The sequence below is a fragment of the Herpailurus yagouaroundi genome, unplaced genomic scaffold (assembly GCF_014898765.1).
Source record: "Herpailurus yagouaroundi ecotype Mexico unplaced genomic scaffold, PumYag 141, whole genome shotgun sequence".
Taxonomy (NCBI): Eukaryota; Metazoa; Chordata; class Mammalia; order Carnivora; family Felidae; genus Herpailurus; species Herpailurus yagouaroundi.
This window is the reverse complement of record NW_024412396.1, coordinates 40,474,933-40,499,060: the sequence shown is the minus strand read 5'-3', so window position 1 is coordinate 40,499,060 and position 24,128 is coordinate 40,474,933. Positions and strand designations below refer to the sequence as shown.

The window sequence follows — 24,128 nt, the reverse complement described above, 5'->3', positions numbered from 1 at the left end:
TTTTTTAGTTCCAACAGGGATGGGGTTAACCAGGGCAACATTTCTAGATACAGCTCCTGCTAAATAAATGGCCCTTGGGGAATTGGTAGCCCAGAGCTGTGTGTTTGGGTTTCTCCTGGTAATGAATGCCCAGTTCGGAAGTGACTGGTGTTCTCCAGGTCCTTTGAGTTTCTAGAGAGTTCCACCACAGTAAGAGGAGGCAGCAGAGCTGCCAAGCACTAGTGGTAAAGGAGGCTTCAACAGCACCGAGTTAGCTCTACTCGGCCTAGGGACCAACACTGGCCCCAACTCGTTTGACCTCGTAAGGAGGAGAGTTTATGGCCAGAACACAGCTCAGCTTTGGTTTTCCTGTCTGGCTGACAAGAAATACTGCTATTCCTAGACCAAGGGAGGGAGTGAAGTTAAATCAGTTCTTCGATTTGTCCCTGTCTTTAGAATGGTAATGCTGGGGCTTCTGTCAACCAGATGTCAAACTCAGAGTATCTCTTTTTAGTTAATGGGAGTTGACACGTAGGCTGTGTTTCTACAACAGGCAGTTTGGAACATGACCAAACCAAGCCCCCAAAACCATGATTGCAATTAGGAAACCAAGGATACTGGGAGAACAACATCCCATTTATTAAAGGCACTCCTTTCTAAGATAGGAAAGAGACAAGAATAAGAAAATGGGAACGAAGTTGAGTGATAAGGTCGAAGAGGGTAGTAAGCCCTCTAAGTTAGGATGCCTTCCTTTTTTTTATTGCCCTTTACCATATCTCTTTATATGTCCGGCCTTAATTATAAATCTCAGACACAGCTAGCTTGGTCAGGGTGGGCCTTAGAAGCAAGCTGCAGATGAAGGAAAACGTGGTCCCGACATGGAGGGAATGTGCAGCTGGGCTCCTACGAGGTGGGGAACAGGACGAAGACCAGTCGAGCCAGCACGACGATAGGTGATGTCCCTGAGAGCCTGGCTTTCAAAGAAGTTGAGTTTTAGGCTTCTCAAAATTTCAGTAAACCAGTTGGAAGAAAAGGGCCACAACGGATAGCTGGTTCCGGGGAAAATTTGATCCAACTGACTGACATGCCGAGCAGACTGGCAAGTGGTGGAGGAAAGCCGGTGCCGCTGGGAGCAGCTGCCTGGAAAGCAAGGTAAGAGACCCAAGCTGCTCGCTACAGGGGATGAACCAAAGTCCCAGCCAAGTTTCTTCTGGTCTGTCTAGGAAGCCAGTGTATGTACCCCCCCAGGACACCGACGTTTGACCACGGGTTGCTTTCACAGCGAGTCATGGTGCTCTGGCAGGCCCGCACAAAGCCAGAGAACCTGGTGACCTGCCTGGTCACTGCAGCAGGTGGCTTCACCGACGGTCCTGTTGAAAGCCACCCCTTGTTCTTTTGCAATGGTAAGCTTGATATTTTCCTACCTTTACGATTGCCCTGAGTGCAAGGGTTTTTTTTTTAAATGGCCCAGTTTTTAAAATTCTTTTTTTTTTTTTTTTTTTTTTTTATGTTTGAGAGAGAGAGAGAGAGAGAGAGAACGCGAATGGGGGAGGGGTAGACAGAGAGAGGGACAGAGGATCTGAAGCGGGCTCTGTGCTGACAGCAGAGAACCCGATGTGGGGCTCAAACTCACAAACCGTGAGATCGTGACCTGAGCCAAAGTCGGACGCTCAACCAACTGAGCCACCGAGGCACTCCCTCAAAGTTCTTGGTATGCTAATTCCATATGTAGAGTAGTTGTGAGTTTAGCAAAGAATTACCTCAGCTCGCAGAGTTATCATCTTAGCTGGGAGAGGTTTGAAGAACGAGACTAAGTAGATGATCGGAGTGGAGCTCTGACCCTGGCTGAAGAAAGCAGAATTCTGTTTCTAATAAGAGAGTACTTTATGCTTGGGTTCTGAAGGCAGACTGCCTGAGTTCAAAATCCTGGCTCTGTCTGTCGCTGGTAGTCTCCGGGGAGTCCCTTCTCTCAGCCTCAGTGTCCTCATCCATGAAGTGAGGAGAATAATAGTGCTACCCTCACAAAGTGGCCGTGAGGGTTAAATGAAAGAATGCTTCTGATGTGCTTGACCTAGGGTCCACAGGAGCACTCAGGTGCTGGTGGTCATTATCTCCTGCGGTCAGCCTCCCCTGGAGTACGCGAGGGTGGGTATCTTGGTGTCCCCCCCACCCCCAGATGTGCCCTGTCCTTACAAGGTTTGACTCCCAAAAGCAAAATAACACAGAGAACGAAAAGAAGCTGTTGAGGAAAGAGGCACAGCTGAGCTGAATTAGCCAAGTGGGTGTGAGGCCAGGCTCTTTTTAAGACTGCACTTGGGAGAAAAGCGGGGGGAAGGAAGAGGGGTTTGGGGAGCCATCCACCTGACAGGACTGCCTTGATGATGTTGCCCTTGTCCCACTGGGGCTCTACACTCTTGAGGGCCGGCTGAGGGCTGTCTAGCCACCCACTTTTGAAGCCCCGAGCAAAGGCGATGGCACGGGGCCACACCCGTTTTTATGCCACACGCTGGCGGCCGCCTCTCTGGTTGCCGGGCAGGTCTACAGGCCAGCCAGAGCAAGGCAGTGTCTCAGGACTGTTTGCCAGGCTCCGTTCTGGACAGCCTCCGGGAACACGAAACTAGAGCCTTTCTTTGTTCAAAACAGTTTCTCTAGCCTGAGGAGGAAACCTGGGTAGGGAGCGGGAGTTTGCCAACCTCTACGTCGGCCGTACCGAAAACCCATGGTGAGACCTGGGCCCCTTCTGAAGGGTCCTGAAGCGTGGATCACGAACAGGCAAAGACAGACGTCCTTCAGCGTTTGGGGTTTTACTAAGGCACGGACTAACTCGTACAGCGCCGGGCTGTCCTTGGGAAGGGGACAGACAACAACAACAAAAATATTTTCTAGTTAATTCCTGAGGTAGAAGTCAAATTGGCCAAATACCCTATTCCTGGACAAGTTTGGATAAGCAGGCTTAACCGTACCCAGGACCAGAGTGACGGCATCAGGCAGGCCCCCACTTGAGTTTTGGAGGCTCTCCCAGCAAACCATCACCAGCTGCTAAGTGTCGTCACTGCTTTATCAGGGTCAGTCAGGGTGGGGCGGGAAGCCCGAGGAGCTTCAGGGCTAGCGCCTGACTGGCTAGGTTAGGCCACAGGCTCTGAACTTGCCCATCTGGATTGGCTCTGGGTGACACTGCCCTGGTTTCCTGAGGCACAACATGAAGACAGCAGTGGCACAAAGTGCCATTGTGAGGCGTAAAGGCCTAAGTGTGAAAGTCCTTGAACTGTGCCTGGCGCTTGGTGAGTACTCCGATGTACTTAGGTCTGGCTGCCATCATAGGTCCTGGGCTGTGCAACCATTTCTGTTTGCGTTTTGTTGAAATACGGAGTGAATAAATTCTATCTTTCGGCGCATTAAAATCCTTAAAGGAAAGTAAATTTAAATTTACTTAAATTTAAGGAATTTAAATTCCTCAAAGGAAGTAAATACATGTTGAATACCAAGGGGTGAGTTCTGATGGAACTCTAGCAACACCACAGATGTATTCCCTGTGGAAAAAATCTGGACTTGGGAAATGAAATATATCCTTGCTGGCTGGATCAGAACCATTTACCATTACCATACCGGTTACTTCTCCCCGTTCTCCATTCTGGTTTTAATTTGGATTTCTGCAGTGCCTGCTGGCCCACATCATGCCACGCCCAGAGATACTGCAAAAGCCCATCTTGTGACTGCTGGATGTTTCCTGCCAGGGCCTGGTTACGATAGTGGTTGAGCCCTTGTTTTTCAGCCTTCCCTCCTGGGGCACCATGAGCAGAGCTGCCTGGAGGGGTGAGGCGGGCACAGCCTAGCCTGTTGGCTCCACGTGGTCTGACGACTAGACCCCAGGGCCCAGGGGCTCCAGCTCACGCTGGCTGACACGTGTATACCTTGTGCACACACACACACACACACACACCCAGCAGGATGGGCGTGTCTAGAAAAGAGCCGAACAGGTGGCCCTGGACAGTTCACAACCAGCTGGGCAGGCTCCCTCCTGTGCCCTGTGCTGGATGCCAGCTGCACCAGCAGGCCTGTTCTGACTGCCAGGCCCCATTTAGGATTGTTTTCCTCTGATGTCCATGGCAGAAGTAGGGTCCTTTCATACCTATAGAGCCTTCTCTGGGCAAAATTGTCCAGCACAGTGTCTATTAATTTTTCCCAGTAAATTAAAGGCTGTGGGCGGGGGAGGGGGAAACAATCAAGGATCCAACGTTGAGAAATCCGTGCCAGAACCTTCCACCCCAGTGCCGAACATGGTTAAGAGTTTGAGCCTCCCGCCAAGAAAACCAGAAAGCTGACGACTACCATAGCAGGCCAGTAGAGAAAGGTACATACTCCATAAGCTGGCTCCTGCAAGGGCCCAATGAGCCGTGCAAAGTCTGGTTCAAGAAATAACCAAATGGGGCCGCCTGGGTGGCGCCGTCGGTTAAGCGTCCGACTTCAGCCAGGTCACGATCTCGCGGTCCGTGAGTTCGAGCCCCGCGTCAGGCTCTGGGCTGATGGCTCAGAGCCTGGAGCCTGTTTCTGATTCTGTGTCTCCCTCTCTCTCTGCCCCTCCCCCATTCATGCTCTGTCTCGCTCTGTCCCAAAAATAAATAAACGTTGAAAAAAAAAAATTAAAAAAAAAAAAATAACCAAATGCGCGTGCAGAGCTGCCGCCCACACCCTCACTCCTCACCAGCCAGAGGAGTCCAGCTGGCAATGTGGCTCCCACGCACATGCTTGAGAGCTTCATTGTTTCTTATCTCCCGGTGCCATCAACAGCTCGGAGGTGGCAGGGGCAGATCTGGGGCTAAAGGACAGTGGCCGATGGCTTTAGGCCAAAGGCCACGGCAAGGCCAGCCAGCTGAAAGAAGGAATGTCACGTCCACAGCAAATACCTACCACAAAGCCAGCGGGAGACTTCAGCTAGAGGAACTCTGGTTCAAACAGCTTGACTAGTTTTCCCTGCAGGAAATGAGTCCGGGGCCGTGAACACTTAGGCAGGCATTTCCAACTGGGGGCTCCCATGAGGCCAGAGCCATGAGGCTCACCGCTGCACCCCTATCACAGTGCCTGGTCTGTCACTGGATATACTACAAATACACAAATGAGTGCATGCCAAGGGACTCCAGCCTCCCAGTGTACGTTCATTTCTGCACACTTTTAGGTCACTTCTGGGGTTGCCTCTACCTGAGTTCAACCCACAGGTGTTTGAGCAGCCCATATCCTCAGCCCAGCACTGTGCCAGGCACTGGGAGACTCAGGCAGCTAATGAAGCCCAGGCCCTGCCTGCAGAAAGCTCAGAGGAGGTAAAAACCAGACTCAAGCACATGGATACCAAAGGAGTTCTGAAGCTGGTCCCTCGATGAGAAAGCTGGCATGTGGCGGGACAAGGAACAGGGCCAGGCCATCGCTTCCCAAGCTCTGGTGTGCCCCCCTTCCTCCCTCCCCACAAGAGCCCAGCAGAGGCTTTGGGTGAAGGGAAGGTGGGCCAGAGCCTCCACTCTGCGGGGACAGGATCACCCTTCACATTCCACCACATTCACTGGCTAGCTTGGCATCCAGACCATGGCCACCACTGCTCCCAAGAGGTAGGGGAGGACTTGAGTGGATGAGCCAGCAAAGCGTCAGCCTTCCCGGGAGCACAGCATAGCTCTCCTGGGTACCCATTCCATCATACCATTGTCATCCCCCTCTGGGGGTGCCACTTGCAGGACCCTCCCCACCTTCCTGCCAGGCACTTAGTCCGCACGCCTCGGGGGCAGAGCCCCCTACAGTCCCAGGGTCCCCCCTGGCCCTCCCCTTGAGAAGACTATGACATCTAGCCTGCTCTGACTCGGGAGCTGAAGTCCTAGGCTTCTGTCACCACCTTTGTCCTATCAGCTCAAGCCATACACAGGTACAGCAGATGGCACGAAGTCTCACATCCAAGATCACCAGCGTGCAGTACTTTTTATTCTGGACAGAATGTAATGTGACCAAAGATTGAAGAGCATAGTATACTGAACCCCAATGCACCCGTTATCCAGTGTCAACGATTATCAACAGGCCCATACTTCTTCAAAGAAAAGGGATGACAGAATGAGGATATGATGATGATGATGCTATTTTATAAGTAAGGAAGTGTGGAGATGTCAAAGGGACACAGGAACCAACTGAAAGAGTTAATGGCCAAAGCTGGAATAATTTGAGCAATAAAATAAACAACGTAGTATGGAACATAACCCAAAGCGTTAAATAAGTATGCACAAGTCCATACCAATATAAACAAATGAATAGAAAAATAAATGGAGAAAAGACAAACCTCCCACAGAACTCCAAATAACGTATGTAGATACCCTACCTTCAAGGATGTGGGGCATAGCTCTCCGCTTCTTAAATGTGTACTGTGCACGTGGACTTCCTTCTAAAGGGCACAGTCTGGAAAGGGGAAGAAAGAGGAATCTTGCAGTGCGATAGCCCGACACATGCTTTCAGCCAGGTCTCCAGGTTAAAAGCCCCCAGGACAAGCCATGTGGACCACACGCACCCTTGATAGGATGTGATGAGAGGGCACCTGGCCTCTGTGGCCTTACCCCCAAAACGCACAGCCCTACCCCGATCATGAGAATGTTTTCATGCAATTTCCAAGTGAGAAGCCATCTACAAAATACCTGACCGGTACTCCTCAAACTGTCAAGGCCACCCACAACAAGGAAAGCCTGAGAAACTGTCACAGCCAAGAGCAGCCTAAGGAGAGTTGACTGAATGTAATGAGGTGTCCTGGATGGAATCTGGGGACAGAAAAGGGGCATTTAGGTAAAAACTAAGTTATTCAAATAAACTATGGACTTCAGTTAATGGTAACGTATCAACATTGGTTCATTAGTTTCGATGAATGTTCCATATTCACGTAAGATGGCAACAGTGGGGGAAGCTGGCTTAAGGGACATAGGGATCTACTATCCTTGCGATTTTTCTGTCCATCTAAAACTATCCTAAAATAAAAAGGTCGTCTTTTTTAAATGCATCGTTATGATTATTTTGCAGGAGCGGTGTTTATGCAGGAGGAGCAGAGGGCAGGGAAAGTTTTCCATTAAGCCGGGCGAGTGATGAGCACTGTGTCCCCGCCTTCCTGGCTGTTCTTGGACGTACACAAGCAGTGGGAGGGGAGCATCGGCCACCTGGCCTCGTTCTCTGAACCTCCTGCACCAGCTGGTGAAAAGCAGAGTTGCCGGGAAGTGAAAGAGGATGTCCAGTCCAGGAACCGGTTAGGCAGGCCGGGCCAGGCTGCAGGGGGCGGGCTGTCTTCAGAGCTACCAGAAAGACTGACTCACCATAGCCTTGCTCTGCACTGGGGTGGCACCCATTTGGTGTGGGGATCGTTGCTCTATGCTGAAGATTTGGCAGAGCAGGAGACGAAGACCGAAGAGCGAGGCCAGCCTTCCCCGGCCACTTGCTGTCAGCATGCTCGTCCTGGTAAACGATGGGGGCCGGCCTTCGGGGTCTCTGTCATCCAGCCCCGGAGGTAACCCACACACGTTTCGGTACTGCCTCCATCCCCGAGACCACGCACTCCACCTTCCTTTAGACACCTGGGGGGATGGAAGCTCCTGGGCAGCAGGTCTGGGTTCAGGTTCAGACTCCACTCCTTGATCGCCAGAAACCTTGGGTGATTCACTTAAGCTCTCTGACCTGTTTCGACAGTTGTAAAATGCAGATACTACGGCTGCCTCACCCACCTCGTGAGGTTGAGTCAAGGATCAAATGAGGAGAGGCAGTAGACCAGGAGGAACTCTCTTAGGGGTTATTCTTCGGGTGGATGTGGCAAGGGTGATCCGTGCCCTTCAGGCAGCAGGTAAGGACTTTCACGGATAGAGTTTTGTATGTGTTAGGATGCTTTTGGTTGCGAGTCAGAGTAAATCCACCTCAGGTTGGTTCACGTAGCTGAAAAACCCAGAAGCGAGGCAAACTGCAGGAGAGGGGTGATCAGGGTTCTGGCCATGCTTCTTAGTGAGTCAGGGAGTCTGTGCGTACTGGCTTCTGAGACTGGCTTCCTTGTAGGTAGGAAAATGGTTGTAGGAGTCCCAGGCCACACATTCTACCATCCCTAACAGGAGAGAGGTGCTTTTCCTCTATCATCAAATGTCCTGGGCTTCTCTCCGGTTTTTGTAGGCCACATGCTCTATTCTGCATCAATCAATGAGGCCAGGGCAAGCCATTTGATTGGTGTAGGCTTCTGTTCTCGCCAAAGAGGGATGGATTAAAATGATTGCCTTAGGCCAATCAGGGCCTGGTCCTGGAGGTCGGAAGGGGATCTCATTCACACGAGCCTATTGGCTGCCACAGTTGGGGAGGGGAGGAATGGATGCCAACCGTGTCCACCACAGGTTTCTATCCCAGTAACAATCCACTGTTGTAGACAGCGGTGGTGGTTTGTCTCTCTAGCATCCATTTCCCCGCTTTGACTACAACCCTAATTTGGACTCGGGGCTTCGTTCCTTCCGCATTCTTAGACTGTGTGCTTCTGATGGAGCCCCATTTCCCATTCATGCAAGAAGCATGTGATCAAGACTTAGGTCATTCAGTGCACTTCAATCTGGCCACTGGATTGCTTCTCAGAAAAGCACGTGGCTTGATCAAAGGCAGTGAGACGCAGTGACACTTGCTGGGAAGGACGACTGGGACAGTGCCAGCTGCTCGTGTCTGCTGAACTTCACCCTCAGAGGATGTACGGTCTGCAGCTGTTGCTGCTGCCATTTGACAGTCACATGGAGAGAGCCTGAGGTTGGAGCTGATACAGAAAGACCGAGGAAGCTGCTAAAGCCATACAGCCAAGCTAATTCCTGGACGTCTCAGTTTAAGAGTCAACACATTTCCTCTTTGTTTTAAGCAAGTTGTAACAATGTCTTAAATCATTCAGTTCTTCCTGTTTCGTGGCAGTGAATGCCCGAGCAGCACACGTGGGTGGCTGGAATATTTGGAACAAATTCTACCAAGCACATTTGCCTTTTGAGACTAGTAGTACATGGACATAGTATTACATTACATCTCATCCATGAAAGATGTGGAAGAATGCTGAATGAATATGGATGGGATTTGGTCTAGATCACAGGTAGGACACTACAGCCCTTGGGCCAAATCTAGCCCACCACCTGTTTTCATAAAGTTTTACTGGAACACGACCGCACTTTGTCTATGGCTGTTTTGTCCTACCATGGCCGATCAAAGTTGAGTAGTTGTTTGCAAAGCTTAAAATACTTAGCATTTACAGAGAAAATTTGCTGCCCCCTGGTATAGATGGTAGACTAATAAAACATTAGCAAATATTCCCCCCACCCCCAAGTTATTCCTGGGCTCCCAAATGGAAGCATCATTGAGTAGCCCTCCATCATAGACTTCTATCTGTATCATTAACCTCAGGCCTGATTATTAGCATTAAGAAAGCAAACTTTCATTGAACTGGATTTATCCCAGACAGTGAATGACAGACATCGTACACAGTAGTCCTGGCCAAAGAGTGCCTCGGAAGCCTGCAGACATAAAGAACATTTCTTTCCCCACCCCAGACCATTACCCTTCTCTCAGAGTTGGGGTGCTGAAGCTACTGGCGAATTCATGCAGGAAGCCCAGTGACCTACTTCCATAAGGAGGTTGGATGAATGAAAACCTGGTTGGAAGATGAGACCATTCTTCAGTTTCATAATGGAATGTCAGCATCGTTATCTGTACATCTACCATCTGAAGCCAATGGATTCCACTGCTGCCAACAATATGGAGCACTCAGAGCTCCACTCTTAATTCTATCAAGCTCCTGATACAAGTACAATAGATGGTTAACATTGATGCAATCGCCAAGGTCACATAAGCAACCACGTTGCCAGGAGTCTCTAACCTCCATCTCTCTGCTAAGTCACCAGGAAGCAACATATCAAGATCTAAGGCTAGTCCTCAACGGAAGGCCATTGTGGAGCTGTTATTTAATATTATGGCATATGCTTGTGTGGGCGGTCTTCATGAGAAGTGGCTTCATCAAGTAGAGTACAGCATTGCCGCCAACACAGTGGCCAGAATCTGACTGATGGCTTCTAACTCAGAAATGATGCCGCGAAGAGAAGGCAGTTTAGGAATATCATTGACTGGTATTGTTATCTCAGGGGCGTCTGCTTATCCAGGAGGCTCCCCTTCTGCTCACACGAGGATCTAGCAGGCCTCCCAACTTACACAGGACTCAACGTGGGTCTGAAATGGGTCCAAGGGGCCAGTTGGGGTCCATCTGGACATCTGTGGTAGTTCTGTATTTCTTTATTGGTGAGGGAGATATTTGGGGTAACCCATCTTGAATGCCACGTAAGTGCCTTCTACTTAAGGATACACATGATAAATCTGTTTATCTGAGAATTTATCTCCAGCACCCACTTTGAATGCTGTAAAAGTCAAGAAATCCTCCAGACCCAACTGGGAGCAGAAAGGGAGTCTCATGGTTATGCCAGTGTAAACCCCCTGACACAAGAATGCCAGGGCGCCTGGGTGGCTCAGTTTGGCATCTGACTCTTGATTTTGGCTCAGGTCATGACCTCACGGTTCATGAAATGAACCCCATGTCGCGCTCTGTGCTGCCACGCAGAGCCTGCTTGGGTCTCTCTCTCTCTCCCTCTCTCTCTGCACCCCCAATAGTGTCCTCTCTCTCTCTCAAATAAAAATTTTTTAAATACCAGTAAATGACCCTCTCTCCTCTACCTAGGCAAACTTCACCTAATCCTGGGGCCAGCTCAAACCCTCTCCCCTTGGTATAAAGCCAACTCATACCGAAGCAATCCCTTCTGTCTCTAACCACATCAATTACTACAATTAATCCCCTAATACCTTGAGGCTGCTGGTGTTAGAGGGTTTGGCCTTTTGTTACAGTCATGGGAAGGATGCATTTCAATGTGCTGCTTTGTGGCCCAAACTGTTTTGTTATCTGGGCAAAAAGAGCACGGGGCAGGAATTATATTCCAAGATGAGGATACCCTCTTCTCGTCCATGGAGGGTCAGGACAAGGAGTATCTGCCTCGTTGGCCTCCCTTGAGAGAGGGTCTCTCACCAGATGAGAAGGAAAGCCAGGTGACCACAGGATTCTGGCCCGTTCTGTGACAGTCCCCCTGTCTCTGGTCAGGACAGCCACCTCCACCTGTTGCTGAATTCTTGCCTTCGGACTCAGGAGCACAGTCTCTGCTCAGAATCAGACAGACACACAGACACCATGAGACGCGGCGTACAGAGGGCTGGGACAAAAGTAAACAGAACTGGTTTGGGGAGCTTGGGAGACAGAGCTTCTCCCACTGCTTGTTGGGCCCATGGTGGCATCCACTGGAGCAGCTGTCTAAGGGTGGAACCCAAGTCAGATCCCTGCAAGGTCTGAAATGTCACACACACACGGGAGACCGGCAATCCGCGAGCAATCTTCAGTAACTCCCAACAGTGGACACTCTGAGGCAATGTTCTTGGGACCAGTCACAAATGAGAGACATCAGAGAAAATGTTATTCTTTTATTATTTCAAGGAGGTAATACATAGCCCAATCCGCCAAAGCAATAGGGAATGAGAGGCAGCAGACGGCCAGAGTTTTGAGAAGAGCCTCGTGCCGCACCTCCAGGCTCCTGTCTGCTCGCAGTCCCGGGCTGCGTACATGAAGGCCAGGTCAGCCGCACGGAGTGTGCCGTGACTGTAGCAGCGGACAGATGGCCCAACTCAACGCCCCGCTGACCGAGAAAGGGTTCCCCGTGAGCAGCAGAGGCCCTGCCAGGCTGAGCACGCCGGGCGGCACTCAGCCCTGCCACAGCCGGCTGAGCAGCCAGCCTATCTAGCACTTGATTTTATCTCTGTGAGACTAGAGTGGGCAGGATGTGAATAAATCCTGAGTCAAATTAAGGTGAAAGACTTAGTAGTGTTAATACTCCAGATGAGAGAAGACAACACCGTCTCTGAGGGTGATGGGCTGGGAGTCTGATGGAAGAAAGATGGAAACACGCACAATGGCCACAGGCTGCAGGTGCGGCCCTGAGGACACGAGAAGGGTATTTCACATACATGATGGGGGGCGGGCACTGGGGCTGCTTCCTCGGACACAGAAGTGAACTAGAGGTTCATTTTCCACTCATAATTGGTTTCCTGGGTCTAAGTCACCACCCCTGTGGCTGAAGCGAGTCCCGCCCTAGGGAGAAGTGTGGCTCAGTTCTCCAGTGCAGAGGGGGAGGGACTCACAACTCAAGGAGATCTTTCTCCCCCACCCCCAGCTCCTTTCCCTTGCAAATGACGGAGGTGGAAGGTGAGAGGTAGGGCATCTCCTAGTGAAGTCCCACCATGATTTTTTTCTAGAGAATTCACTGTGATGGGACCAAAGCTCCCCCTCCCCCTCGGCACGGAATAGACTTATTTCCACTCAGGGGAGGGCACCTTCCTGGTGACCTAATGGTGGCGTGCAGGGGGGAATCGCAGCAGTGACTCATAGACACCGTTCATTTCAGTACGACTGTCCGGGCCGGAGAGCTGGCGGCGAGGGACTGGTCCTGCCCAGCATGCACCGTTCCCCAACAATCCTGGCCAGGCCAGAGCCGGGTTTAGATGCTGCACGGGCTGACAGATTTTTGGTTTGACGGAAGTGGAAAGAATTTTTTAAAAACCACGCCACTATTTTCTCCAAACCCAGGACCATCAGTTTTGTTTTGTTTGACAAGAAAAGGACAAAGGACCACAGCTCCCTAGTGGCCAAGGCTTCTGCAGCACGGAATGCAGTATGTATCGAAATGTATAAACCTGGGTCTGACCGGGGAGGTGGGTGAACATAGAGCCAGGGGCCCTGGGTCTTCTAGTCGGTGGCAGTCTCTGCTGGTGCCTCGTTGTCATGTTCCTCAAAGCCTGGGACTGGCTTCTGCAGGAAGTGCATGGTGGCCTGGATCACCTTATCTGGTCCAATATTGTACACAGGGTGAGTGGGCTGCTGCAAAGAGAACAGATGCCGATCAATCACCCCAGTGGTCCTTGCGACCGTGCACAGACTTGAAACCTTTACATGCACTTGTAAGAATTTATCAGAAGAAGGAATCATCAGACATACACAGGGAGGTTTATCACCCCAGGCCCTGATGTTCAACAACAAGGTATTAGTAAAAGCATTTAATGCTACATGGGATACAAAGGAATATTACACAGCCGTTTAAAAACATGCTTTCAAATATTTAATGGTAAGGGCAAATGCTTATAACGTATCATGTGAGGAAAACAGTATATACAATGTTATCCCAAACTTACTTTTTGAAAATGTGTTTGTAGATGTGATTTATAGGCAGAAATTGGACATATGCCAAAATCGGTCCCATGATATTTTCTTATACTTTTGAATATATTCTAATTATTAAAACATACATGTATTTATTTACATTTGTAATCAAGGAAAAGGACCACAATGCTATGATGCAGTAAAAGCGTCAGGCCATATTGAAACTCTTTTATAGTAGTCTACTACGTCATAGAAATCCAAAAGAAACTTTAGGTCTGAGACAGGGCACAACTGGAGGCCAATATTCAGGACTCATCCACTCTGGGAGAATGAAGGAGGGGACAGAAATGCAGGAGAGGTTTTAAAACTACTTTTTTTTTTTTTTATTTTTTTTTTCAGCGTTTATTTATTTTTGGGACAGAGAGAGACAGAGCATGAATGGGGGAGGGGCAGAGAGGGAGGGAGACACAGAATCGGAAACAGGCTCCAGGCTCCGAGCCATCAGCCCAGAGCCCGACGCGGGGCTCGAACTCACGAACCGCGAGATCGTGACCTGGCTGAAGTCGGACGCTTAACCGACTGCGCCACCCAGGCGCCCCTAAAACTACTTTTAAAATACTATGGGGGCGCCTGGGTGGCTCAGTCGGTTAAGCGTCCGACTTTGGCTCAGGTCGTGATCTCATGGTTCATGAGTTCGAGCCCCACGTCAGGCTCTGTGCTGACAGCTCAGAGCCTGGATCAGGTTTCAGATACTGTGTCTCCCTCTCTCTCTGCCCTTCCCTCATTCACGCTCTGTCTCTCTGTGTCTCTCAAAACTGAATAAACGTTAAAAAAAAAAAAAAAAAGAATACTATGAGCAACTCTATGCCAAAACCTATAAAAGTACAGATAAACTGAATAATTCTATAGAACAATATAAATTTTCAAAAGAAATTCTTTAAAATTTGTATGAATACATTTTTTTAAAAGTTTTTATTTATTTAGTTTGGTGGGGGGAGGAGCAGAGAGAGAGGGAGAGAGAAAGAATCCCAAGTAGGCTCTGTGCTGTCAGCACAGAGTCCGATGCAGGGCTCAAACTCACAGAACCATGAGATTACGACCTGGGGCAAAATCAAGTCAGACACTTAACCAACTGAGCCGCCCCAACTTGTATGAATAAATTAAATCAGTAATAACAGTTGCTTATTCTGCTCCACCATTCCTCCTCCAAAATATCAGGCAGGCCTGGATGGTTTCTCAAGCAAGTGCTACCAAACCTACAAGAAACATAATCTCTAACTTGTATAAACTTTTTCAAAGTCTAAACAAAAGGCAGGGGTGGGGGTGGAGAAGAAGTACCCATCTAATTTTATGAGGCTGTGATATTATCCTGAAATATAAACTGGAAAGAGCAATACAATAAAACAAAAATTCAGATCAGCTTTTCTTATGAATACCATGCAAAAAAAAAAAATCCTAAATAAAAATACTAGTCAGGGACACCTGGGTGGCCCAGGTAAAAATACTAGTAAAATACTAGTCAGTCAGTTAAGCATCTGACTCTTGGTTTCAGCTCAGGTCATGATCTCGTGGTTTCGTGGGTTTGAGCCTCGTGTTGGGCTCTGTGTTGGTGGCGCAGAGCCTGCTTGGGATTCTCCCTCCCTCGCTCTCTGTCTCTCCCCCACTTGCACTGTCTCTCAAATTAAAAAAATAAAATACTAGTCAAAAATGCTAGCAAACTGGGGCACCTGGGGGTCTCGGTTGTATGTGCAACTCATGGTTTTGGCTCAGGTCACGATCTCACAATTTGTGAGTTTGAGCCCTACATCGGGCTCTGTGCTAGCAGTGCAGAGCCTGTTTGGGATCCTCTCTCTCCCTTTCTCTCTGCCCCCCCCCCAAATAAATAAACTTAAAAAAAATACTAGCAAACTGAATCCAGCAATGTATTAAACACACACAATCACGCTGTCCTCTGACCATAAGAAGGGCTGATCCTAGGAATGTAATGTTACCATCAGAACATTTATTAACAAAATATAGCACAGTCAAGGAGAAAAACCAGATGTAGAAAAAGCCCTCAGTAAAATTTAATATTAGATTATGATTGGAGCAAACAAACAAGAAACAACCTGGCAAACCAGGAAGAGAGGGTTAAGTAACATCCTTAACTTGATAGGAGGTATTTATCAGAACCCTGCAGTAAGGATCCTACGTAATGCTGAAATTATAGACACCTTCCCATTACAACCAGAAGCAAGACAGGAGCGCCCCCCCCCCATGACCATCTCTAGTCAACACTCTGTGGGGGTCTTAGCCAACATCCCAAGGCAGAAAAAGAAATAAAATTCTTAAGAATCAGAAAGAAAAAGGCAAAACTGTCCTTATTTGAAAATAACATCACATGCTAAATAAAAAAAATCCAAGAGATTCTACAAACTATTACAACTATTAAGCTCAGCAAGGTGGCTGCATACAATTAAAATATAAATATCATTTCTGTACATTAGTAACAACCAGTCACAAATATAAAAAAATATTCCAGTCACAATAGACACAAAAAGTATAAATTTCCTAGACATAAGTCTAACAAAAGATGTATTAGTCTTTTATGGAGAAAATGATGTAAGACCACTAAAGGACATGAAAAATAATCTGAAAAATCATGTTCACAAATGGAAAGCCTTAATATTGAAATGAAGTCTGTTCTCTCCCATTAATCTTAAATCTAATGCGATTCCCATAAAAATTCCATTATAGTTTGGTTTTTTTTTTGTGGAACTCGATAAGCTGATCCTAAAATTCATAGGAAAAAGCAAAAAGAAAGAACAGCAAGGCAATTTTGAAGAAAAAGAACAAGGGGATGGGACCTGCCTACCTGCATTTACAATTTGCTTAAGAGAGTACAGACAGGCAAACAGACCAGAGGAACAGAACAGAGTCACCTCATATACAGAAACTCGAGTACGTGACAGACATGTGACACACATCAGTAGGAAAGTTGTAAACTTCCGTAAGTGGTATTGGTCAATTGGTCATCTACATGGAAAAAATATAAAATTATATCCAACCCTCACCACAGACAAAAATCAATTCCAAGAGAATTAAAAATCCAGATGGGAAGAGCAAAACTTTAAATGGTTTGGAAAAAATATATGTATGACCTCAGTGTAGGGGAAGATTTTTTTTTTTCTAATGTTTTATTTTTGAGGGGACAGAGCATGAGCGGGGGAGGGGCAGAGAGAGAGGGAGACAGAATCGGAAGCAGGCTCCAGGCTCCGAGCTGTCAGCACAGAGCCCAACACAGGGCTCGAACTCACAAACCATGAGATCATGACCTGAAGTTGGATGCTTAACCGACTGAGCAACCCAGGTGCCCTGGGAAAGATTTCTTTAAAAAAAATTTTTTTTAATGTTTATTCCTTTTTGAGAGACAGAGAGACAGAGTGTGAGTGGGGCAGGGGCAGAGAGAGGAAAACACAGAATCCAAAGCAGGCTTCAGGCTCTGAGCTGTCAGCATAGAGCCCAACGTGGGGCTCAAACCCATGAACTATAAGGTCATAACCTGAGCTGAAGTCAGATGCTTAACCAACTGAGCCATCCAGGCACCCCCAGGAAAGATTTCTTAAGTACCCCTCCACCCTCAAAAACCAAAAAGGCAGTAAAACTGTTCACTATAAAATTAAAAATCTTCTATTCAACAACCAAAAAACCCACTAAAAGTGAAAAGACAAGTCACGAACTGGAAGAGATTTACTACACACGTCACCGACATAGGATTAGTATTGAGAACACACAGAGAACACCTTCAAATGTGTAAGAAAAGGGCAAACAATTAAAATTACAAATCAGCAAGCAAGCAAGCAGCTGGCAGGCAATTCACAGAAGACATAACACAAATGGTCAACGAACATTTGAGAAGATGCTCAACCTTACTACGAGTGAGGGAAATGTAAAAATAAAACTGAGATACCATTTCCCATCTATCAAATGGCAGAGAGGGAAAGTTGGACCACAGAGCAACTCATCTGAATACTGTGTGAGTATAAAACGACACAAGCCACATGGGCAGTGGTGTGTGTGTGGGGGGGTGTTGTCTATGAAGATGAAGGTGTGTGTGCTCTTCAACCCAGCAAGTCTCTCCTAGAGAAACTAACACAAGAATGTGCACTGTGACTCCGTTTGCAATAGCACAAACCGAAACCATCTCAATGTTCGCCAACAGGAGAAGAAAAATCAGTTGGGGTACATTTATACAAGGGAATACCATATAGTTGTTAAAATGTTCAAGTAGAGCCACATACGTGAACGCGGGTAAACCTCAAAAGTGTAACGGTCAGCAAGAACAGCAATGCACAATAAGTGATCCAATAGCTACTGTCCTAAAAGGCATGAAAACATTCGCTGTCTATATTGTTTATGGATACATACATATGTAGTGATAGCACAAAAACTTATCTGCAGGCATGCCAAATGTCAAACTTAGGACAAGGTGATGCTGGGGATGGAAGGAGACTGACAAATGGAAAAGGGGTGCATGGGAGGCGAATATGGAAAAATGTTAAGACTTGAAAAAGCTGAGTGGTTGCAACTCCGATTTTGTCTGGTTATCAGTGAGGCTGAGCATCTTTTTATCCATACTGGCCATCTGTGTTCCTTCTGTTGGAACTATTCTGTGACAGTCTGCACGGGCCCCGTGACTTGATGGCCGTGGACGGTCTTAGTTGGATTCATGTCACAGGCTCACGTCTAGGCTCAGGGGTGTTTCCCGCGGCCAGGCTGGTCTAGGGCTGGATGTGGGGCTGAACATCCTGCCCGCAAGGGGCTGACAGCTCTGGGAGGCAGCAGACAAAACCAAGTTAAACACACGCTACAAACTGCAACTGAGTGCCACGAGGGGCACAAACAAGGCGCGGTGGTGGAGCACTGTAGGGAGGCCTCCTTCACAGAGGTGGTCTGGGAATCTTCTCTGGAGAGACGGCACGTCACTGTAGGCTCCAGAAGACAGCCAGCCATGCAGCGAGGACTGTGTGGCTGCAGATTCCAGAAACCTACTGCCTCTTAGTACATTTCCTCAATGGAACTATGAATAGAGGTCTGGGTCTGACGCAGGGATAAAGGCACAGAGCCTCTGTCTCAGACTGGATGCCCCCACCTGGAACCCTGAGTTTGCCTTAAGATAGTTCACTCCTGGGTCCCAGGCTCCCTCCGGGGCGGCTGCCAATGGAGGGAGGGTGGGGGCTGCGTGCTCACAGACCTGCCCACAGGAGGCACATGGATAGTTGTGCAGGACACGGGTGGCTGCTCCCCTCTCTTGGTATGCCCCCATCCTGGGGACCCTGTGGAGAAGCGCCATCAAGCCCCCCACCCGGCCTTACCAGAGCATTTTCGGGCACACCCAGGACCACATCGTGCAACATGGCTCCACTGCCGAAGTGTTGGGCTATGGACAGGCCGCTCAGGCAGTAGCAGGTGTGGTAGAAGTCCCGAGACCTACAAAGACAAGGTGGCTCTGAGCAGGGACTCCTCCACTCCCACAAATCCCCCCAGGCACAGCCTCCAACAGGAGACTCAGGCCTGGAGCACACCCCCACATCCCAGGCCCAGGTCAAGCCGTGGCATTTCTGAGCCCCACTCTTCAGCCCTGCACCCTTGTAGTCTTGTAGACTTGTAGTCGGTCCCCCCAGGGTCTCCTCCAGCTGTCTTCCAGAAAGGACTCTCCAGGGTAGTGCTGGTGCTAAATTAATGTATTTCTCAAAAAAAAAAAAAAAAATCCTACCAAAATGCCTAGAAATGAGCCAAATTCTCCCTGACAAACTGCTAGGGACCAGCCTTCAGCTGGGCCTTCCCCTGGATGCTGACAGTCACAGGGTGTGTGCTGGCCCAGTAGCAAAGGGAACAGGACTTATCTGATTTCCCTTTTCTTTTTACTGTGGCGCCTCAAGGTATTTAATCTATGCTGCAATAGTTGTGATTATAATTTCTGTTTATGACACTCAAGGGTTTTAAAGTCCTATATCCTGTTCTATTTAAATCAGTTTCGTTTAAAAAAAAAAAAAAAAGGCAAGAAAAGCCACCAACCTGGCAATCTATGTACCTACCCAGAGAGGGGGCTACATGGAAGCTGGGGGAAAAGATGGGCACTGGGGGGTGCCAGGATGGCACTGGAAGGGGTGCTCCCACTGGGAGGCTTCTTCCCACAACACACTAGCACCAAGCAGCTGGATGGAAAGGGAGCCCCCTCCCCCCTGCCCCCAGGCTTTTAAAGGTCAGCGGCTGTCACCCTCTGGTTCTGGGGAGGCTTGAGTGGCACACCATCTCTCCCCTCCCTGCCCCTCCCTCTCCCAAGAGAAGGCACTCACTTGCCAGGCTTATCCAGAAGCCCCCCGGCGGGGCACTGACAGCACATAAGAATGTACTCCTGCAGGGCCTGCTGATGAAACATCCAGTGGCTCATGCTGAGGGCAGGGTCGCCTGCAGAAAGGCATAGCGTCAGGGCAGGCCAACGCCCGGTGGGCATCCAGCACGGTATGAATGACGTCTTTGTATTTTATTACCCACTGGGGACAGTTAAGGTTTCCCTCTATTATTCCTGGACTAATTTTGAAAATTACATTCTTGGGACACTTGATATCTTCGCCCACGTCCCATGATATGTCCCTTCTCCCGACCTTTGACTTGAGTCAAAGAGCAGCAGTGCAGAACGATACCTTGGGGTATACGCCCTTACTGTGAATGCCTGTCCTAAACCACATCACGGACAGGCGTGGGCCAGCTGGCTATCTCTGCCTTCCAGATCCACCCTCTCACTGCTCCTGACTCGGTCCACAACTCCCTCCTCTGGGCCTCTTAAGACATTTCCTCTAGCACATCCCTGACTCTAACTGGCTAAGAGAACTCTCAACAGGGGTGATGTCTGTTCCTTCTACTTTTCTTTTTTTTTTTTAATTTTTTTTTTCAAACGTTTATTTATTTTTGGGACAGAGAGAGACAGAGCATGAACGGGGGAGGGGCAGAGAGAGAGGGAGACACAGAATCGGAAACAGGCTCCAGGCTCTGAGCCATCAGCCCAGAGCCTGACGCAGGGCTCGAACTCACGGACCGCGAGATCGTGACCTGGCTGAAGTCAGAGGCTTAACCGACTGCGCCACCCAGGCGCCCCTTCTACTTTTCTAAACCTCAACTTAATGTATCTCCAAAGGGCATCCTCCAACTCCTCTCTTGGCCTCAAAAACTGTTCCTAAGAAGGATTACTAGGAACCGCCAGGATTTCTGCATCATGTAATAGGGTAGGGCACCTGAGTGGATCAGTTAAGTGTCTGACTCTAGATTTCGGCTCAGATCATGATCTCACAGCTTGTGAGTTCAAGCCCTGAGTCGGACTCTACACTAACAGCAGGGAGCCTGCTTGGGATTCTCTCCCTCTCCCTTTCTACCCCTCCCCTGCTTGTGCTTTCTCTCAAAATAAGTAAATAAACTTTAAAAAAATATGGCAGCAGGAGCAGAAACTGGCAGTTCTGGTAATAATGCTCATGTATGAACAAGCAACTGGCCTTCTTCATTCTGAAGCTGAATCAGTATGGTCGGAGAATTCCGTGGGCCGCATAGTTATCAAATGCAGATGACAGAGACTGCCAACAGATGGATGCTTCCAGAAGCATTTACGTGGGAATTTTTTTTTTTTTTTAAATATACACATGCATTAAGTCCTTGGTCAATTTTATACTTGGATACTTGGGCTACTACAAAGGTAGCAAGTAATCTGTAAATAGCAATTAAAAGCTAATTTTTCCTTCTTCCAGTCTGTTTCTGTGCATTTTTCTATATAGTTATTATAATTTTATATTTTGCATTCTCCATTTAACACTATAGGCATACATTTTTCTATGCTGTTACCATACTGTTGATTTTTCCTTTGTAATTTCTTCTTTAAAGAAGCAAATTTAATAGCTACTGGGATTTGAGGGGGGTAATGATGAAAATTCTACAATTGATTATGGTCATGGCTGCACAACTCTGATTACACTAAACACCACTGAGTTGTATATTTTAAGTGAGTGAATTGTATGGTATGTGAATTCTATCTCAAGAAAGCTGTTACTTTTTCTTTAAAAAGCAAATTTACTAAACTTTAGGATCACTGCATTAAACATCTGTACAAAATATCCTTTTATTCTATATCCTGTAGGAAATAAAAGACTATTATAAGGTAAGTGCCAACCTGTCACTAAAAGCAGAATCTGAAAAGAAATTGCTATGTTTATTATCAGACAGATTACAGAGTGGGTCGGTTGCCTGCTACCTTATGGAAATCTACAAGCTCCGAGTCCACAAACTCCACCAGGAGCTTCCAGGGGTCCTGAATCTGCACAGCAGCTCACACAACCAGAGACGAAGGCAGGTGTGATGACGGGTGCTGCTTGTGCACCACAATCGGCCTTTTAGTCCTTTATACCTCTCCCTTCAATTACAAATCCCCATTATTACGTCATTTTGCTTTTCAAAGATTCCTTTTATCTAAGAAATCAAAAGTTTTCCCAAATAGTAACTGACAGGTTCAGCCACATGCAGCTCAATTTCACAGGCGGACAAATCCAGGCGTGGAGTATGTCCCAAGGAACACACAAGCAACGAGTAACCATCAATCTAAACCCAAACTCACGGGCCTGCTGCTTTCTTACTGCTCCACAGAAACCAAATAACTCACTAATTTAGTCAGCATTGAATATTTTTAAGATCTTAGTAATTCGTTCTTCGGGGTGCCTGGGTGGCTCAGTCGGTTGAGAGGCCGACTTCAGCTCAGGTCATGATCTTGCTGTCCGTGAGTTCGAGCCCCGCGTCGGGCTCTGTGCTGACCGCTCAGAGCCTGGAGCCTGTTTCAGATTCTGTGTCTCCCTCTCTCTCTGACCCTCCCCCATTCATGCTCTGTCTTTCTCTGTCTCAAAAATAAACAAACATTAAAAAAAAATTAAAAAAAAATAATTCGTTCTTCTACTCAACTGCTGTCTTCTATACACATAAGGCAGCCACCTGCATGGAACCACTAACGGCCACTTGCTCAGTGAGGTCGTGTGTCGGTCCTTTGTTATCTCTTTAGCCAGCAACGTGATCATCACCTTTACAAAATCTATTTGGTTATTTACTAAGATAAAAGCAGTAATGCACATGGTTAACAACAGCAACAAAAAAGGCAGAGTGTAGTACAGAAGGAAAAACAATTCAACACGTATGTCTCCCTCGCCTTCATCTCCCACCCTCCTCCCAAAGGTGCCCATTTCTAAAGGGGTTTGGCTTGCTTCCAGGAAAAGCTGTGGAGAGGTCGGTCCGTGTGCACAGAGACCACTCTAGGCCTGGCCCTTTACACTTTATGTTGTGTCCTGGAGAGTTTTCCAATATTAGCTCATTGCATCTAACCACGGGATGGGGAGATCATAATTTATTCAACTATTAAACTTTTGATGAGCATTTGGTTGTTTGCCATTAAAACTCCACTTCAACACACATCCTTTGCTAATATCTCTGCAGGTAAATTCCCGAAAGTGTACTTGCTGGGTTTAAGTAATTTAGACAAATCTCCAAACTACCCTCCAAAAAAACTGATACAGCTATTTACACCCACACTGACAGTACAAAAGTGCCTGTTTTTCCACACTCTCCCCAACATCGGGTACCGCGTTTTCTCCTCTCTGCCAACGTGACAGTAAAAACGACCAGTGCCCCACTGATTCTATTCACATTTCTTTCACTGCCATCTTTTCGTTTCATGCATGCCGCCTGTGCTGGTTAGAAGCAAGGTTCTGACGGAGGCGTAGGTGGCGATCGGGCATTATAAGGCAAGTTGCTCACCCTTGCTGGTCTTTGTTTCCTCATCTGTAAGATGGGGATAACAACAGCACCTATCACAGCATTGCTCAGAGGATCAAGTGAGAAAACACCCGTGGAGGACTCCGTTCAGTCCCTGGCTGAGGCGGAGTGCTTGGCAAGCCTCAGCGGCCGGGAGGAGCGGTGGTCATAGAGGGGGTAACACAAGTAGTAGCTCTTTCCTGCCCGTCCGGAATCTGCCCGTTCAGATCCTCTGCCTGGTTTTCAGTGGGGCTGTTCATCTGTTTCTTTTTTAAATTTTTTTTTTCAACGTTTATTTATTTTTGGGACAGAGAGAGACAGAGCATGAACGGGGGAAGGGCAGAGAGAGAGGGAGACACAGAATCGGAAACAGGCTCCAGGCTCTGAGCCATCAGCCCAGAGCCCGACGCGGGGCTCGAACTCACGGACTGCGAGATCGTGACCTGGCTGAAGTCGGACGCTTAACCGACTGCGCCACCCAGGCGCCCCTGTTCATCTGTTTCTTAGTGATTTAGGAGCCTCTCAACTTAAAGAAATTTAGCCCTTTGTCATTTGTCACAAATAATTTGTCCTACCTTGCTACTTGTTTTGTTTATAGAATTTCTCTTCTTTTATTAAAGAATTTTATCTTTCTTTTTCTTTATGCAAATTAATTGTAGAAAATCAGAAAATACACATAAAAAAAGAAAGAAAACAAATATTGCGTGTCGCTTCACAGTCCAGGTGCCTTCTCGTAATTTTTTGGATTCAACTCTTCGCTAAAAATGGAATTATATACAGACTGCTTTGAAACCTTTGATCACAGTGTATTACAAAAATCTTCGCACACATCGTCTCCTTGCGACTCCCAACGTCAGTATTCTGCCCACCACTCAAGACACTGCCCTTCCCTTCCCACTGCTGCTGAGAAGTGGGTGAGCTTCAAGCCCAACACAGGCCTTCTCCTGGGCCCTGACAAAAGCTGCAAGGTCCACGATTCACAGGCAGCACTTTCCACAGGCAAAGCTCTGAATATCATTTCCTCCAGGACCTGTGCTACAATAAACAGAATGTCAGTTGGGGCCCCTCTGAAGATGCTGGCAGG

General features: G+C 47.9%; 1 protein-coding gene and 1 long non-coding RNA gene across 4 annotated transcripts in view; both read right to left on the bottom strand.

The window, feature by feature from the left end:
* Positions 1-594: 594 nt before the first annotated feature.
* On the bottom strand, positions 595-3,841 carry LOC121031910 (uncharacterized). Of its 3 annotated transcripts, none has more exons than XR_005790962.1 (4): positions 2,943-3,841; positions 2,673-2,818; positions 1,740-2,218; positions 595-1,119 (listed from the first exon to the last, which is right to left on the bottom strand). It is a non-coding gene; the product is annotated as an uncharacterized LOC121031910 (long non-coding RNA). The 3 variants fall into 3 exon arrangements; XR_005790961.1 differs by having other exon boundaries at positions 1,740-2,109; positions 2,943-3,838; XR_005790963.1 differs by having other exon boundaries at positions 1,740-2,109; positions 2,690-2,818; positions 2,943-3,838.
* A 7,640-nt stretch (positions 3,842-11,481) lies between these two features.
* FNTB (farnesyltransferase, CAAX box, subunit beta) overlaps positions 11,482-24,128 on the bottom strand; it is a 67,393-nt gene continuing 54,746 nt past the window's right edge. The window contains exons 10-12 of the mRNA XM_040477392.1: positions 19,564-19,675; positions 18,580-18,694; positions 11,482-12,946 (exon numbers count right to left, since the gene is read on the bottom strand). Of these exons, the coding sequence (XP_040333326.1) occupies positions 12,815-12,946; positions 18,580-18,694; positions 19,564-19,675 (359 nt within the window). The 3' untranslated portion in view covers positions 11,482-12,814. The remainder of the gene's footprint in view (positions 12,947-18,579; positions 18,695-19,563; positions 19,676-24,128) is intronic.